General features: G+C 37.9%; 1 protein-coding gene across 2 annotated transcripts in view; it reads right to left on the bottom strand.

Annotated features, from left to right (window-relative positions):
• Positions 1 to 17,689, bottom strand: part of tmem266 (transmembrane protein 266) — an 88,770-nt gene that overhangs the window by 69,312 nt on the left and 1,769 nt on the right. For both annotated transcript variants that reach the window (XM_051883985.1, XM_051883983.1), the window contains exon 2: positions 11,749 to 11,863. In XM_051883985.1, coding sequence (XP_051739945.1) covers positions 11,749 to 11,762 — 14 coding nt within the window. In that variant the 5' untranslated portion in view covers positions 11,763 to 11,863. The remainder of the gene's footprint in view (positions 1 to 11,748; positions 11,864 to 17,689) is intronic.

Here is a 17,689-nt window from a genome sequence, read left to right as displayed (position 1 = left end):
ATTTTTGTAGTATTGATTTTCTCATCCCATTTTTTTTTGTGGAGGCACTGCCTCCCTTGCCTCCTCAGAGGAAATGCCCCTGCTTTAGCTTCACCTCATTCAACTATTCCTTTTAGATGTTTCTTTTTTGAAAACATTGATGCATTATTGACAATCTGACAGTTATTTTTCTAGTCATATTTTCATATTTTGATAAATGACATTTTTAATTTGTCAACATTCAATTTCATAAGTGTTTTAATTAAAATATTTTCATCATCACCATGACAGACACGCCCCCATCCCCCAAGTACTCGAGTAATCGTTTTTGAAACCTATCAGTACTCAAAAAAGTTTTAATGAAAAGCTGCACATTCCTAATTGTGATGAAACATGCGAGGGGCGGGATTTTCCCATACACACTGACCAATCACAACATACCAGTCCAGCCGACCAATCAGAGCACATCGTGTTTTTCAGAAGCAGTTACTGACAGACTGGGAAGAGAGGTGCTGCAACAATATCAAATATGTGAAAAATAATGTTTTTTGAACATTTAAGCACGGAAACCTATCGTAGACACTAAGAACAAAATCAAGACTTCGAAAAAGGGCATTATAGGTCCTCTTTAATGTCTACAAATAGGCCTAGAAATAAGGTAGTAAAACTGCATATGTAGGAGTTGTTGAGGTACAAGATGGGTGTCAACTGATTTCCCAGTAACATCTGTTCGACCTTCACAGCCAGATGCTGCAACCAGCATTCATCCGGCATCCCATCAGTTTGTGTTATTCAGCAGGACGTCCTGTCACTAGCGGTGAGATTCCCATGTCCCAGCCTAGCGTTTAACATAGGTCGGCCTTGATGTAATCATTTCTGAGGGTGTGCTGGAAATATTCACTTCAGCCAAAGCCATTACATAGAGACTCGTGTGACAGTAAACAGTATTTTGAGGTTAAATAAGAACACGACTATAGTGTATTATAAACCAGAAGATGGTGAAAAAAAAGTGTCAGCACATTGTGGGCCCAGAAAAATATTTTGAAGAATATTTTGATCTGAACAGATGTCTGGTGTTGTAAGTCACCAAGTTTGCATGACCCCTTTTATGCAGAGCTATTAAGACTATCTATCAAAGCTAGGAGAAATGAAAGCATATGGTACTGTACACAAACAGGGTAGATTTAGTGTCCCATTACTTGTTTTAAAACATTAGTGGCACAAATCCCATGTTTTGTATTAACTATTAGATGTGTTTGATAAGATATTATGTAATAAAAAAATTAATATAGGGTGAAAAGTAGTTCATTTTAAAGACACCAAATGGCAATTTTGAGTAAATTATGTTCAATCAACAAGCTACATTGAGTTAGAGGAACGTAATCATTTGTAGCATAAACACAAATTTTTAAGTTGATTACTCAAAAAAATTAGGTCGTTCCAACTACCAGAGTTGTAGCCCTGGAACCAATTATTCTTATTTCTTATCTATTTCAGTTAAAATCGACAGCTGTCATAGCACATACCAACATAACTTATTTAACATGTATATTTAACGAACAAATAAGATATAACTTGTCACTGGCATTAGCGCAGTCATTGCTTAGTGTAGTGTTTACCTTCATGTAATGTAGTGTTTACCTTGATGCATCTATGGCACCATCGGAGGTGCAGCTGGCAGAAATGCCTTGCAGGTGTTCCGACCTGTGCTTACAACTAGTTAGTCTGGATTACCAGTGACTACTGTGAACAGTGCAGTTGACTTCCAGGAAAGACTGGAGGGCTTCCAAGGAAGGCTGGTTGGCAGCAGGTAAGACTGCACCAGGTGTGGCAGGGCTACAAGCAGAACAAAGTGGAAACAGCCCGGCGGTCCACCGAGAGGCGGGATGGAAGATGGACCAAATTGGACAAATAACACGAAGCTTTGACCAGAGCCTACACACAGTCCTCCAGAACTCAATAAGATGTAGTATAACTGTCAAACTGAACATCTTTGGAGACATTGTCTATGAAGAAGGCAAAGGGAGATTTGGAGAACTGCTACAGAGGAAGACCCCTCTCAAACAGAGTGGGAGATGGGAAAGGGAAATCCTGCTGTTGGTAAAGGAATGTCACCTCCTTCAGAAGGCATGGAGGAAGGCCATGGACCACAAGAAGGGGGGTTTGAAGAACCCGTGGGGTCAGATTAGAGCTAGACTCACAAACCTGAGGTGAGCAGAGATGATTAGGAGATGCAGAAGCCGTAAGGAGAAAGCAAGGTCAAGCTTCTTCCGTGAACCTTTCAAGTATGCCCGAGGCTTATTGGAGGCGAAGAAGGGGATGCTGCACATTACTGAACAGGAGTTGGAGGATTACATCAAAATGCAGATTAACGACAGCTTGAGAGAAAGCCCCCTTGGACTGTGGGACCACGTCCCTTGCCCAGCAGAGCTTGCCACGCAGTTCAACACCAATCCTCCAAAGTGGTCAGAAATTAAGCAGGTTGTGGAGCGAGCAGCCTCAGCAGCTGGACCAAATGGCGTACCCTACAAGGTCTATAAGAACTGCCCCATGGTCCTGAAGCTGTTGTGGAAAATGACAGGTGCTGCCTGGAAATCAAAAGCTATCCCACCAGCATGGAACAAAGCGGTCACCACCTTCATCCCAAAAGAAAAAGACTCCCACAACATCAGCCCGTTCAGAGGCATTGCTCTTCTGAACGTGGGAGGAAAGTTCTTCTTTTCGTGATGGCAAAACGAATGATCAGTTGCCTCCTGGCAAATAACTACATTGACACCAGTTGCCAGAAGGCAGGTGTCCCAAGATTTCCAGGCTGTGTGGGAACAGATTCAGTCAGCCAAGCCCAGTAAATCAGACCACCATGTGGTCTGGCTGGATCTCGCAGATGCCTACAGGTCCGTTCCCCACCAGCTTATCAGTTTTGCTCTTGACTTCTTCCATATCCCCGCAAGTATCCGGAGCCTCATGAATGACTTTGATAACTTCCATGTCTGCTATTCATCCATGGAAATTGCAACTGGGTGGCATCGGCTAGAGAAAGAGATAGCAATGGTGCTCCATCTCCCCCATCCTTTTCACAGTAGCCTTTGAAATGATCCTTATTGGTGGAAGACAGATGGTCAGAGGAGTCAGATCCCAGTCAGATCAGTGACTTCCATGTAACTACGTATAGCCGGATGATGTTACCACCCTCCTCCAGATAGAAGCATGTACCACCAGGCTGCTGATAAGGGTCGAGGAACTACTAAACTGGGCCAGGATGAAGATAAAACCAGCCAAGTCACGCAGTCTCTCGATCCGCGAAGGAGTTAGGAGAGACAGCATCTTCTCAGAGGACGGCGAGGAAATCCCACGCCTGATAGATCAGCCAGTGAGAAGTTTGGGAAGACTTTACACAGCAGACCTGTCCGATAAGCACATGGCCATTTCCATCACCTCACAGCTCTCCGATGGCCTGAAAAAGATTGACCAAAGCATGTTACCTGGCAAACTAAAGGTCTGGTGTTACCAATTCACCTTGTACCATCGTCTGATGTGGACCGTCAAACTGTGTGACATCACCTTATTAGCAGTCCAGAAGATGGATTCAAAGGCTAACAACTACATCAGATCAACAACTAGATCAAAGCCGTGAGCCAATGCCAGCAAGGGAGATGGACAACCTGGGAGGCCGCCATTGACAGGGTCGTGACGTGGGCCAATTTGTGGAGGATGCCTCAGGCAAAGCTGAGCTTCCTAATCAGGGCCACGTATGATACCCTCCCAAGCCCCCAGAATCTGCACCTCTGGTATGGCTCAGAGGAGATCTGCCAGCTTTGCGGCCAGCAGAACCCAGCTTACAGCATATCCAGTCCAGCTGCAAAATGTACTGACGCAAGGATGTTATGGAAGGTGTCACGACCAAGTCCTGCGGAAACTAACTGAAGTCATCGAGGCACGTAGACTGGAAGCCAACAGGGCCAACCCAGTAACATCTCATGGGCTGATCCAATTGGGAGTTGAGCTGATACTGATCACCAGCTGAAGTTCCCACAGCAGATCACCGTAACCTCCCTTCGGCCAGACATTGTGCTCTGGTCCACTATCACAAGTACAGTTGTTATGGTTGAACTGACTGTGCCATGGAAAGACGGCCTGGAATCTGCCTTTGAGAGGCAGCTGCGTGCATAGAGGCAGGGTGGAGTGCTTTCACCTATCCAGTGGAAGTTGGCTGTCAAGGCTTTAATGGAATCTCCATCCAACAGCTCCTGAAGCAGAGAAAGAGAGTTTCTGGCCCTGGTTACAGAGAAAGGACAAGGTGTGTGGGAGAGAAGGATCCTAGGGCTGGCTGCGGGGGGGCAGTAGGGAGATGTCCCTGCTGCTGCTCCACCACCCGGAGATGTTATGGCAGGGGTGTCCAGACTCGGTCGTGGAGCGTTTTGCTCAAACCAGCTCCAAAACACCTGCCTGTAAGTTTCTAGTATGCCTAGTTAGACCTTGATTAGCTGGATCAGTTGTGTTTAATTAGGGTTGAAGCTAAACTCTGCAGGACAGTGGCCCTCCTGGACCGAGTTTGGACACCCCTGTGTTACGGGATTAAAGGAGCAAAACATCAACAATGGGTGGCTCCCGGCTGTCGACTCTGAAGCCAGCCCAAATGGCACCGTTAGAGGTATTCCTACCTGTGCTTACAACCAGCACAATGGTAACCACAAAAACGTCAACATTACAGAAACTCTTTTAAATGTCAAACATAACCGCATTAAACACTAACAGGTTTTCCCTTCACTAAAAACAAATAACTTAACACTTAATTTTGACATTTATTCTCCTTATCCAGTCCTATGCAAAGCATGCTGGGAACTAGAAATCCACTGCCTAATTTCCGAAGTTATCAAGTTATTCATTAAGTTACTACAACCAAATTTTTTAAAAAGCCAATTAACACAGAAATTTGAGTTTAAACTACAGAAGATATTAGGTTGATGTAAATATCAACATTATTATGTCAGCAGAACTCTACAAAATAATGTTTGCAACTTAAAAGGTTTAATTAAAACAATAAATTAGAATTTTAACTTGCCACCATGCATTTATTTAAGTTGTGGTAACAGATACTCTGAATTACATTTTAGAGTGTTCTTAAGGTTTGTCTTCGAATAATCTTAAGGAAAAAATAAGAACATTAAAAAGTATTTTTGGAAATACAAAATATTTTCTTACTTAAAAAAGTTAAGGATAAGAAGAAAACAGCAGTTAAGAAGAAATTTATTCTTAAGATTGTTTAATGAATCCAGCCCCTGGATCCTTTTTTGACATGAAGACTAATATTATTATTATTCTGTTTTTCTTTTTTACATTTCATTACAATTTTACATTTTTTTCAACCCTGTTATCAACATTATTTCTAAGAAAAAATTATCAACCAAAAATTATTTCTTTAATTTACTGAAATTATAAACCAACAATTTGTCCCTTTTGAGGGACAGCTAAATCTAGGATAAATTTGCAACCCTGTTTATTAATTCATTTATTTTTCAAATTTTGGTAACAGGGGCAAATGGCAAAACTCATTTAAAATAAATGAAAAATAAAATAGCTAATTTAATACTGAGTATGACCTTCTGAAATTTTTTAAGTTGAAGCAACTTGTTTATCTAACTATTTGTTGAAAGAATTTTTTTAAAGCGTCAGGTCCTATTTTGTACCCTGTTCATAGAAAGTGCCATATAACTGCATCTGAAGAATATGAGCATTTCCCTACATAAATATGAAAATGAGCAGTTTAATTTTGTAATTATTATTATATAGTGAAATCATAAAGAAATAGTAATTGTTAGTTGGATTGGATGGTACTATAGATTGTGTAGTAAACGTTGAATGTCACGACAAGAAAATGATCAGCTTTCGCACAAAACAACAAGACAGACCTCATTAGACAGAACAGTCGAGGCTAAATGTTAGCTGACCTGTTTCAAGCACAAAGGCGTCCTCAGGGTGTGTCAGAGAGCATGTAAGCATGCGTGTGTGAAAACATGAGCACATGAGTATGCATGCACGTGTGCACAATCTCACACACACACACACACACACACACACACACACACACACACACACACACACACACACACACCTTGTATAGTGAATAAAAGGACATTCACAAACAATAACAACAGGACTAGATGATGATCAAGACACTAAAATACTGAAGCACATCTGTGTCACGATTGTAGAATGTCACTGTGGAACAAACTCAGTTACATTTGCTCGACTGCAGTTATATTATAGAATTAATATCCAGGCTGATATGGTTATATTATTGTTTATGATATTAGCTTCTGATGGGAATTCAAAAAGCAAGGGTTATAAAATACTAACCATGACAAATCTGACCAAAAAAAAAAACCTGACACAAAAATAAATTTAAATATAGCTGCAAACAGCAATTATGGGGCCAAGCACAAAGAAGGCACAACAAGCCAACCAACATGGCTGTGAGCATCAGACCAACTGCAACAGTGAGCAATTAAAGACCTATTGAGATCATTTTAGGCAAAATAGCTGAAAAATCACAAATACAGTCAATAATAAAGATTTACTTGTTTATCACTTTTGACCAAAAGGTGGCGCTGTGACCAAATTAATGTGTTATGGTTAGAGTGAGGTGACAATGACACTCGCAAAGTTTGGTGTCAATATGTCGATGCATTGCAGAGATACAGACTCAAGAGTCATTTTGGCATCAAGCCTCTAATTCGTTGCTGTGGTATATGAATACGGTTTCGTCTATCAACACGAAATCCATAACTTTTTGCCGGCGGAAAAAATTCAAAATGGCGGGGAAATTTTCATGATGGAAAATGACGTCAGACAAAAAAGAATTTTGTTTCTAGCCCTTATGGTTCAAAAGTTATTACCATAAACATGAGTGAAAGTTTGGACAGGTGGTGGCACTAGAGGGATTAAGTTAGAGACTCCAAATTTGCTATGGACACATTTCAGAATGCCATCTATCAGTGTGCCAAATTTCACAACTTTCCTGCATACAGTTCTATGGGCTGCCATAGACTTCAATGGCGGAAGAATAATAAGAACACTAACGATTACAATAGGTGCCTACGCACCTTCGGTGGTTGGCCCCTACTAATGCAGCACCTTCAAAAGGGTGGTCACGTTTTTAAATATCTGTTATTTGATTTTGAACTGCCTGAAACAAGTCGTCAGTAATTCCAGTCTCACTTCCTGCACAAACCTATGTAGGTTTGTAACAAATTTGCTTAATGTCAGCCTATGGTCTTCATTGGCTGCTTATGAAAACGTTGTCTACTTTGACCCTCAAATACTGTAGTTGTAGCTAAGACTGGAAGAGTTTGGTTCACGTTGTCATCATGTCGAAAAGACGCCGTTTTCTGCAGTGTGTAAGCAAATCCACATCGCATGAACTCCCAAAGGATGAGGACTCGGGCTTGAATTGATACGGTAAAACCAATGCCATCGTTACTGTTCATATCACTGTGTATCAAGTGCTGAGGAAGATTCACAGCTGAAATTCAGATATGAAAATGGATGTTTAGTTCCCGACATGCAGTGTAAGCGGTAGACCAATCACAACAGACTGGGCCATCTGACCAATCAGAGCAGAGGAAGCTTTCGGAAATGATGGGTTAGTGAGACTGAACCCTTTATTGAACCATTTCAGACACTGTGAGAAAAGAGGTGATGCTGCAATGTATATTATGACAAAATTTAAGTGTTTTTTTTTTTACCTTAGATGCATGTAAATCTATTGTAGGAGACCGCCAAAACAACATTAGGAGCCTTTAAAATGGCATAATAGGGGCACTTTAAGCATTTTTATATCTATTACACACAACACAAGATCGGCAATACATGCTCCATATGTAAATAATATCCACATGGTGGTTTTGGAAAAGCGGTTTGATTTAATATAAGGAGTTTTGCGGTGTACTTGCAATCTATCCCGTGGTGTGTAATTGAGTCAAATGTATCATGTTATTCTCTGCTGCTTACTCCTGTGTCTCAGACTTGCTCTGAATGCACAGTACACAAGTGCAGCTCTGATGAACAAAGACGGCAGCTGAAGTAATCCACTCTGCATTCACTACCAACCTCCCAAACCTCCCTCTCCTCCTCTCCCTGGACACCGAAACCACTGCCACCAGAATACAGGAGCTTCCTGTGAGGGCCACACACCGAGCACTTCTTCATAAAACAATATATAAATTGACACCGGTGCTAGTATTGGTTGTACTTCAGAGCTGATTCTTGTTTAATATTCCTTCACTATATTTAATTTGACTCGAACAGAAACAAGGTTGTGAGGGATAGAAGTACAGTCCCTTCAATCAACATGATCTCATTAGTATTCATATATTTGTAGGTAAAGTGTGTTTCAAGCACACATTATTTTTGAAACAGTTGGATAGACATGTTCTAATTATTTGTATGTCTCTAAAGTTGTACATACACAAAAGAGTTTAAAACCTTTAGAAGAAAAGGTTCTTTATAGAACCTTAAATGATTCTGTCAGGCGCTTCATATATAGAATCTTTTAGGCATTCCCATCATGGGATCATTTTATGGATTTAGTTTTAATGATTAATTTTGCTTTAATTCATTTTTATTTTAATTGAATGTTAAATTAAACAGCTTGTAAACATACTTTATCACTAAAAAAAACTTGTTAAACATGAAAGTATTATGCAATTATTTAAGACATTTCTCCTACCTTTTTTTGGCATAAAGTTTTAGGGTTCTATAAAGAACCTTTTCTTCTAATAGTGTATTTTAAACGCTGGTTGATACAATGCTATTGTACATTTATCAACAACATCATAAACATCAAAGGATTTGTAAACGCATATGTTTGTAAAGGTTTACATAGACAAAAAGGGTTTTAGGTGTGTTGATACGATGCTACTGCATGCTTAACAAGAACAACATCAAATGATTTGTAAATATTTGTATGTTTCTAAAGTTGTACGTACACGTCAACTACATCAACATCAAAGGACTTGTAAACATTTGTATTTCTGTAAAGCTGTACATACATAAAAGGGTTTACGTTTTAGGTGATGTCAATATGATGTTATTTAATGTTAATCAACAACAAAAGATTAGTAAACATCTGTATAAGGGTCAATGACGTGACGGGTAATTTTTTTGTCCAAAGGCCTTTTCCCATAGAGATTTGACATCCAAAGTATGTAAGGTAGTACAACTAGATCTCTTTTATTGAATCCAAAAGATTTTAATAATATTTTGCTACATATAAAGGTATTTTAAAGATTTTGAAGTGTCAAAAGGTCATTCGGTTTAACTGTCCAAAGTCCAATACAGCCATTTCATTTGTGATTAAAATATCTTATAATGTAATAAATGTATATATTTTTTATTCTGGCATGATTTTATAACATCATATATCAACATAGTGCAAAATGGTATTTAAATTATCTGTAGAAGTCCTTGCTTTGTTATGAGAAAGAATGTCCGGAAAAATGAATTTCATTGATGTCATTCGGAGTAACCAATATAAAGGGATCATTCTGGATCAAGTCATGTGATCAGTATCATGTGACAGGATGTGACATCATTCAGACACCTGCAAAGGACCACATGGTCATGAAGCAAAGTAATTAACTCTCTTCTAACTATTTGAAAAATTAATGTTTTCACTTGCTCATACGCATGTCCCGAAACATCAGGTCATTTGGTACAACCGCTATAAAACATGAAAAATGTTGTAATATTTTAAAAACTTGTACTAAATATAAAATGTTTGATCGTCCTTTTGCTAGCTAGATATCAGCCGGTTAGCATTGTTGAAAATATCATCATTCGGTATAACCAAAAGTGTCATTTGGTAAAACCGAAAATTTGGTTAAACCGAATGACTTTTTGGTGACAAATTTTGTCCATCTTGTAAAAAAAAATTACAAAAATTTTGTTAACTGATTATAAAAACCATAATCTCATTGTTAACACTTAATAAAACTTCAAAATGAATTATATCTCCATTATGTTTTTGTTTTTTTTATACTTTTAAAAACCTTATTCGTCAATGACCCATAACTAAATTTTACGTTTATGGGTTTGATTTGTAAACATTTGTACATCTCTAAAGTTGTACATTAAAGGGTTTACGCATTACGTGCCGTCAATATGATACTATTGTACCTTTATCAAAAACATCATCAAAATTAAAGGATTTGTAAACATTTGTATGTCTCTGAAGTTATGCATATGTAAAGGTTTATGTTTTAGATTCTGCCAACAGGTTGATATGTCATGAACATCAAGGGATTCATAAACATCTGTATTTATTTTAAAGTTGCTATAATATTTTCAGTGCCTATCCAAATGTACAAAACCGTACGTGTACGCTTTACGTGAAAATACCTACAAATACTAATGAAATTTCCCTCGTTCTCTATATTGTACCATCTAATTTTCACAAGTCGCATTTGAAGTCCACTATGAACTTAAAGTTTCGGACACTTCAACACCAGCTACTGTACATGGCAATGCAATATACTGAACAGACTGTAAATCCACCTCACAGACCCATTTTCACTTGCATCAAATTAAATGGGGTAAGGTGGCCTGATTCTGACTCAGTGAGAACACAACGCAAAAGTCGCGCCATGAAGACTTCACCTAAGAAGGCAGAGTCAGCACCTGTGCTGCTGATCCTGGAACAGTTGTGGGCTGGAAGGATGTGGAAAGGGCAGAAAGGATCTCGCATTCTCCACATGAATCTGAGGACACGCTGAGCGCCTGACTGCAAAACAGTGTGTGACTATAAATTACGATATCATGCGCCTCCTGCTGCAGAGCAAACACATGGATGTCGAGTGAGATGTGCTGCGGTTCCTGCCGGTGAAGATGACGAGTCAATTAAGAAAGTTCATATGCTGGACTGACCTTGTCAAGAAAGATTTCTTAACATCTATCTATGGGTGATGAATTTGTTTTGTTGTTAAATACTTCCCAATACTCCCAATTCAATGCATCCTGACCAGAAACCTGTTTAAAAATTTGGGAAAACCTATTTAGAAAAGAAATGTTATTTTTCCTTTCCCGTTTCATGATGCTAGTGGCCCGAAAATTGTCCAGCAATCATTGTACGTTCACCCTAGAAATTTCCATGATAAACAAGCTAATAAAAATTAAATGTATTTACACTACCGTTCTACCATAAGATTTTTCTTTAAGAAATTCATACTTTTATTCAGCATGAATGCATTAAATTAATTAAAAGTGAGAATAAAGATTTTTATACTTTTAGAAAAAAATATTTAAAATAAATGCTGTTCTTGTGAATTTAGTATTCATCAAAGAATCCTGAAAAAAGTATTACAGTTTCCACAGAAATATATTTTATCAATAATATATTATATATTCAATATTTAACAATAGTACTGAATTTCTGACCTATTTTTGGTATGACAGATTTGTATGACGAATTATATTGCTCATGTTTCTCATGTAACACAACCTAAAAATGAAAAAAGTGAGATAAAGCAAAAACTACTCAGAAAAATGCAACACAAACAAATCTACACTCCAAAAACTATTCAAACGGAAAAAAGGGGGACAGAAAAGTCTAAACAATACATTGCTTAACACATAATTAGTGTTACTGGAGTGTAAACACACACACGCAAACACAATTTAACACACTCCCCTGCACACAATACACACAGCAGCATTCCTCACACTCCACTCCACATCATTATAAAGCAGGTAGGATGTAGTCTGAACACTCACTGTGGCTGGCTCATGGTGCGATATGCAGCAAACGCTGAACGGACTTCCTCTTTCACTTCTCTCAAACGTGAGCTCTAGTTTGTGCTAGACGGAGGCGACTTCACTCATACCAGACCTGAGAAGAAAAGCAGATAAAAATCAATATACACTCTATATACACATTGTAATATACTGTAGCAACTACTGTGCGTGCTAAAACTGAAACGTACTATGTGTTTATGAATGCATGAACATCTAGTTCAGTCATTGTGGAGGGACGAAATTGTCGCTTATGCAATAAAATCAATGAAGCGAGATATTAGATCTGTTATGAAATCAAATACTCGCTTAACTTCACAGTTACGTCTGACCTGTGACTTAAATCAAGCGAAGAAACCGTTTAAAGCTGTAAGCCTACTACATGATTCAGCAAAGCTTCATACCCCATTTAGCAGAATATTTGATATACTGTGCCATAAAAGTAACCAATATTTCTGTCATGACAACTCTGAGTGTTTGGAATGGTAATTTATATGACAATGTTGATATGTTTGGTCTTGGCGGAATAGATCTGCCACGCTGTTGACACTTGCTACTGTCAATACATTCACGACACGCTGCTGTGAGCAAGTAAGACATGCTGCTGCTGTACAATATAGCATACATGAATTACCCATAGCAGATCTATACAGGTGGAGCTGGGGAAGGTGGAGGGTTTCTGAAAGCGTGCTGCAACTGCTTCAGCAAATGCTGACCAAGTATTTTAAGGTTGAGCAGCGAGCTCATTGGCTACTGATACAGCAGGAACCAATCAGCTGTGCCCCATAGAGAATGATGTGATTGCAAGCAGATTGAGTTAAGGATCTATCAGCCTGTGCCATCTAGAGTTTCATGAGAGAACTTTGTATGAATTGTGCACTTTATTCCAAGTTTTTTTAAATCATATATCTATGAAAGTTGTTATTCACCGATAATCTTCCCCTAAAATGTAGGACGTAGACTTGGTTCTGTCCATTGGTTGTTGACAGGATGGAGGCAGATCTGAATGTGAGCCTGCAGTCAATTGTAAGAAAGGGGCAGAGTAAATGATTGGAGACTAAATAAATTGGACTCAATGAACAGGGAGGTAACAATGCACCTCGAGTCAGATGAAAATATGTGACAATTCAAGTCGGTTGAGATGTTAAACGAATCGCGATACACATTTTAAACAGCAGGGGCGCTGTCGCTGATTACTGTGACGCTGCTTTACAGGCACGAGAGCAGCGAGCAAGGCGAGCATCAAGCGTAGCAGCGGTAAGCGCTGATGTTGAGGATGACCACTCCTCATTCAAATGCAGGTTTGGTGGCATCTACAAAGACTAAAATTGAAAGCGTTGAGGTGCAGATACCGGAAGATGATGTTAATATACACTAATAGCAGTCCGTGACGAATGCGAGAGCCACGGAAAACTGTTTTAATGGCAAAAGATAAGGTTGTTTCCGTCGTAGAAATTTTATTCAGGTCTGCCTCATCTAATGTTAGAGAAAGGATGTATTCCACAGACTGAAGGAGAAAGCTGTGCTTGTGCAGGTATTGTATTTATTGTACTCTTTCTAAATGTGTACATAGAGTTTTGGTGACATTTTACAATAAGGTTCAAATATTAAAATCTTGCCTTTATAATGATGTGAAACCTCTGTCACTGTTGTACTTAGATTTTACTTATATCTGCAGCCTCTTGACCAGATAGACACAGCAGGAGCTGAGCCGAAACAAACCTTCTCCCAAGAAAACAGCATTGGAAGATCTAATCGGAGGGACCTTTTTTGGGATTAGTTCTAAGATTTCAATTTAGTTTTGTTTTTTGACAAGATATTTCAATTTCACAAAGCAATAAGCAGCATTTTTGTCTTAGAATTAATAAAAGAACACTTTTTCATTTATAATTTGTCTTAAATTTAATTTTGTTAAATCATAAAACCAGTATCGTGAATCGTATCATGAGTTGAGTGAATCGTTATATCCCTATTGGAGAATATGGCACCATACATCCGGTTATGAGAGGAAAATATATATAATATAGACAGGGTGAATTTTCATGTCGACTTTAATTTGATAACTGCTATGTTGAATCATTGACATTTGTGAACATGTCTGATTCATTAAACGAATCATGAACAAATCAGTCTAGTTCATGAACGAATCACTCAGTCCAGTTAACTGAAAAGAATTGCCTGATATAAAACATTTTGTTCACTAATCCAGTTCAAACTTAAGAACTGAATCATTAAACAAATTGTTCTTTTGAGTCGATTCTTTACAATGAACCATTCCACAAATCAAACAGAACGATGAATCAGACTGATTTGTTCACAAATTAGAGTCTCACTGATCCATTATTCAGCTATTTTCAGTGAATAACATGACTTAAATTACAGTCTTTTCATTACACAAAGCTATAATATGAGAGAAGACAGAAAAAAAAAACAGGGTATATGAGCCATATGGGTTACTTTTATGGTGCATTTTTAAAGAAGATGCTTTGGCCCTTTCAAAAGAGGTCTCTCAAACAGGACAAGACATATTCTTGAAGAGGAGGCGAGCCCTTTGAATTCCCACAATTCCTATTGTCCTACATATGGTATGCATCTGTGAGCTGAGTGCATAGTGTTTCATTCACATTTAATAACCACCTCGGCCTCGGGAAAAAAAAGTTATTATTGTACAAACAGCATGATTTTCAGCTGGCTAAGTATTATACAAAATTCCTGCCTGCGATTGGCCTTTTTTTTGTGTCAAGGTGCGATAAAGTTGTCAACCTCAGTACGGACGGGCATCAATAAACAGAATGGTCTGTAGCGCTCGGTTAACACCAGCTTCAATCACTGAAGCGCTGTGATGAAAGCTTCATTTACTGAGGCCGCTTGACAAACGCATGGTGTCTCAAACTCTAGCGGTTTTACAAGAGGTATTACCTCAGGCTGGGGGATGAGGTGAAACTAGTACACAAGACAAATCATATTAAGCCAAATAAGGCATACCGTACACAGGTCAGTGAGACAGCAAATCTGAATAGATGGAAGTGGGACGAGGTAGAGGAGAGATGAAGATGTGAGGGTTCGCTTTTGCATTTCTTGTTTAGGCAAAAGGTGCTATTGGCGACTCATGCTAGTGAAAAAACACTTTCTAAAAAGCATTAACAAGCATTATTACACTATATAATGCTTAACAGATGATATATATATATATATATATATTTAAAATGTTTACATTAATATTAAATTTGATTAACATTTTCTCAAAAGAAGTTAAAAGTCCAAATGTGTTTGAAATTATATATTTTATTGTGAATCCTGTCCTCCAAACTAGATTTACATATTAACAAACATTTTTACAGATATTAAGAGGTTGAACTGCTTTCATGCTTTTCTAATTAATTTAATTAAATAATTAATTTCTGTGAATAGAAACAAAGCTAATTTTGTATGTTACTTTTTTATTTTTGTTGTTTCACAAATTTTTTTTTTTTTTAGATAATTATTTTAATGACTAAATTTAGCCTATTATAGATCATTTATTTGAAAGCTCCTATTATGACCACTATTGGGGCATGTTGTCTCAGAAGCTCAACAATGGTCTGTATTTTTTGTTGTGGACAATAATGATAAAAAAAAAAAACTATTAAACATTTCTAAGACTTAAAAGTATGTGACACCTGGACCTGGTAATTCTGAAATAATTCTGTTGTTCTAAACAAAATGTGACCCGTGCTGACAAAATGAGTCGGAATGCGCATGGGCTAATTTCGAGCTACAGCCAAAACAAGTCAAAAATTTAATTTTTGGTCAAATTTGAGGTTTTCACAAAAATTTGTTCATTAAGCCCTCGTCTAGCGATCCTAATGCTTCAAATAGCAATTAAACATCTAAAAGTATCTTTATTTGTTCGTTTTCTGAGAGGAGTACCTTTCCTTTGTCCAGTTTTTCTCTGCTTGCGCTTCCCCTCAGCACAAGTTTGGTATCGTTTTAAAGCGCAGCATTCCAGCTTTGTGAGTATTCATTGCGAATTTTTGATGGCAAGAAACTGAACCAATGAAATGTGATTTTCAAACTCATGCTGATGTAAACAAAATGATCTGACTCGCGCTGACTGACAGATCCGAAGCGCGCGTACAAAGACGCCTCAGACAGCGTGCGATCCTGATATACACATATAAATAGAATTACAGTACTTCAAAATATTAAAGTAAAATATTGAAAAAAAAAAGTTGAATATATTTTTTCCATAGATATTTGGCTTTGACGAGGTGTGTGCCAAATTAGGTGTTATTACCAGGGATTTTAAGGTATGGTTGCTAGATGATTTCGTTTCGGAACCTTTAGAAAACTTTAACTCGAATTTTCTCAAAATTGACTTTGCGGACTCTATCGATTTCAAACAAGTGTAGCTCAGTCATTTGTTCTCTGATTCCAACAAGTCATACATCATTTTAAAGTATTAGTTCACTTTCAAATGAAAATTCGCCCAAGCTTTACTCATCCTCAAGCCATCCTAGGTGTATATGACTTTCTTCTTTCTGATGAACACAATTTGAGTTATATTAATAAATATCCTGACGCATCCGAGCTTTATAATGGCAGTAAAGAGGGGTCACGAGTATGAGCTGAAGAAAGTGCTTCCATCCACATCCATCCATCATATACGTGTACTTCACACGGCTCCGAAGCGATGCGTTTGTGTAAAAAAAATCATATTTAACAAGTAAAATATCTAGCTTCCGCCAGACCGCCTTCCTTATTCAAGTGACAAAGAAAGTGTAAACTGGCGTCCCGTCAGTTAGACTTTTTCCATAGGTTGAATAGGGAAGGCATAGGACGTAGCATAAGCTTTTTGAACCACAAAAGTTTTACACTTTCTTCGTACGTTGAATACAGAAGGCGGTTTGGCGGAAGCTAGATATTTTACTTCTTAACTTGTTAAATATGGATTTTTTTTTTTTTTTTTTTACACAAACGCATCGCTTCACTTCAGAAGGACTTTATTAACCCCCCGGAGCCGTGTGGAGTATGTTTATGATGGATGGATGTGGATGGAAGCACTTTCTTTAGCTCATACTCGTGACCCCTGTTCACTACCATTATAAAACTTGGATGCGTCAGTATATAAAATATCTCAGACTGTTGGGCTTGGGCTAATTTTCATTTCAAAGTGAACTAATCCTTTAATACAGATTGTGAAAATCTGCTCATTGCGAACTCATTTCGCCAGCACGGGTCACAAATTTTGTTAATTTATACATTAGGACATAAAGCACATTTTAAGTGACCTGAGGGGAAAAAATTACAGTCAGTGTGCTGTTCATTCATGTTAGCTCAGGCCCAACAAATAATATTAACAGATACAACTTTTGATTTTAATAATATGGTCTATTAGTAAACACTGAAATACACGATTAATAAATGCTTTAGAAGTATTGTCCATTGTTAGTTCATGTTAATGTATTTAACTAATAATGTTAGCAGATGGAACCAAAGTTTTATTTAGCAATTTATTTTTGCCTGAATTAATTCATTTTAATGCACGTTGAAGATTAATATTTTGTAAATAAAGTTGTAAATTGTGTTTTTTGTGCAAACAAAGCACTCGCGTGAGTCGCGTCGCTTTATAAAATTGAGGTTAAACCACCGGAGTCACATGGATTACTTTAATGATGTCTTTTCTAGCTTTCTGGGGCTTGAAAGTAGTTGCGTAGTCTAAGGAGGGACAGAAAGCTCTCAGATTTCATCAAAGACCTTCGTTTGTGTTCTGAAGACAATTAATTAAAGAGTTTTCACTGTTTGATTAAAGCCTTCCTCAAAAAGGGCTATGTTTGCAAATCAATGATTGTTCAAAGAAGAAGAAGAAAAAGAAGAAAGAGAGATGATTAACTCAGTGTAGAGTTTGATATGCCATGGCCTCTCATATTCAGGTAGGCATAAG

Source organism: Ctenopharyngodon idella, chromosome 24 (genome assembly GCF_019924925.1).
Source record: "Ctenopharyngodon idella isolate HZGC_01 chromosome 24, HZGC01, whole genome shotgun sequence".
Taxonomy (NCBI): domain Eukaryota; kingdom Metazoa; phylum Chordata; class Actinopteri; order Cypriniformes; family Xenocyprididae; genus Ctenopharyngodon; species Ctenopharyngodon idella.
The sequence above is the reverse complement of the archived record's forward strand: the minus strand, read 5'-3'. Positions and strand labels throughout refer to the sequence as shown.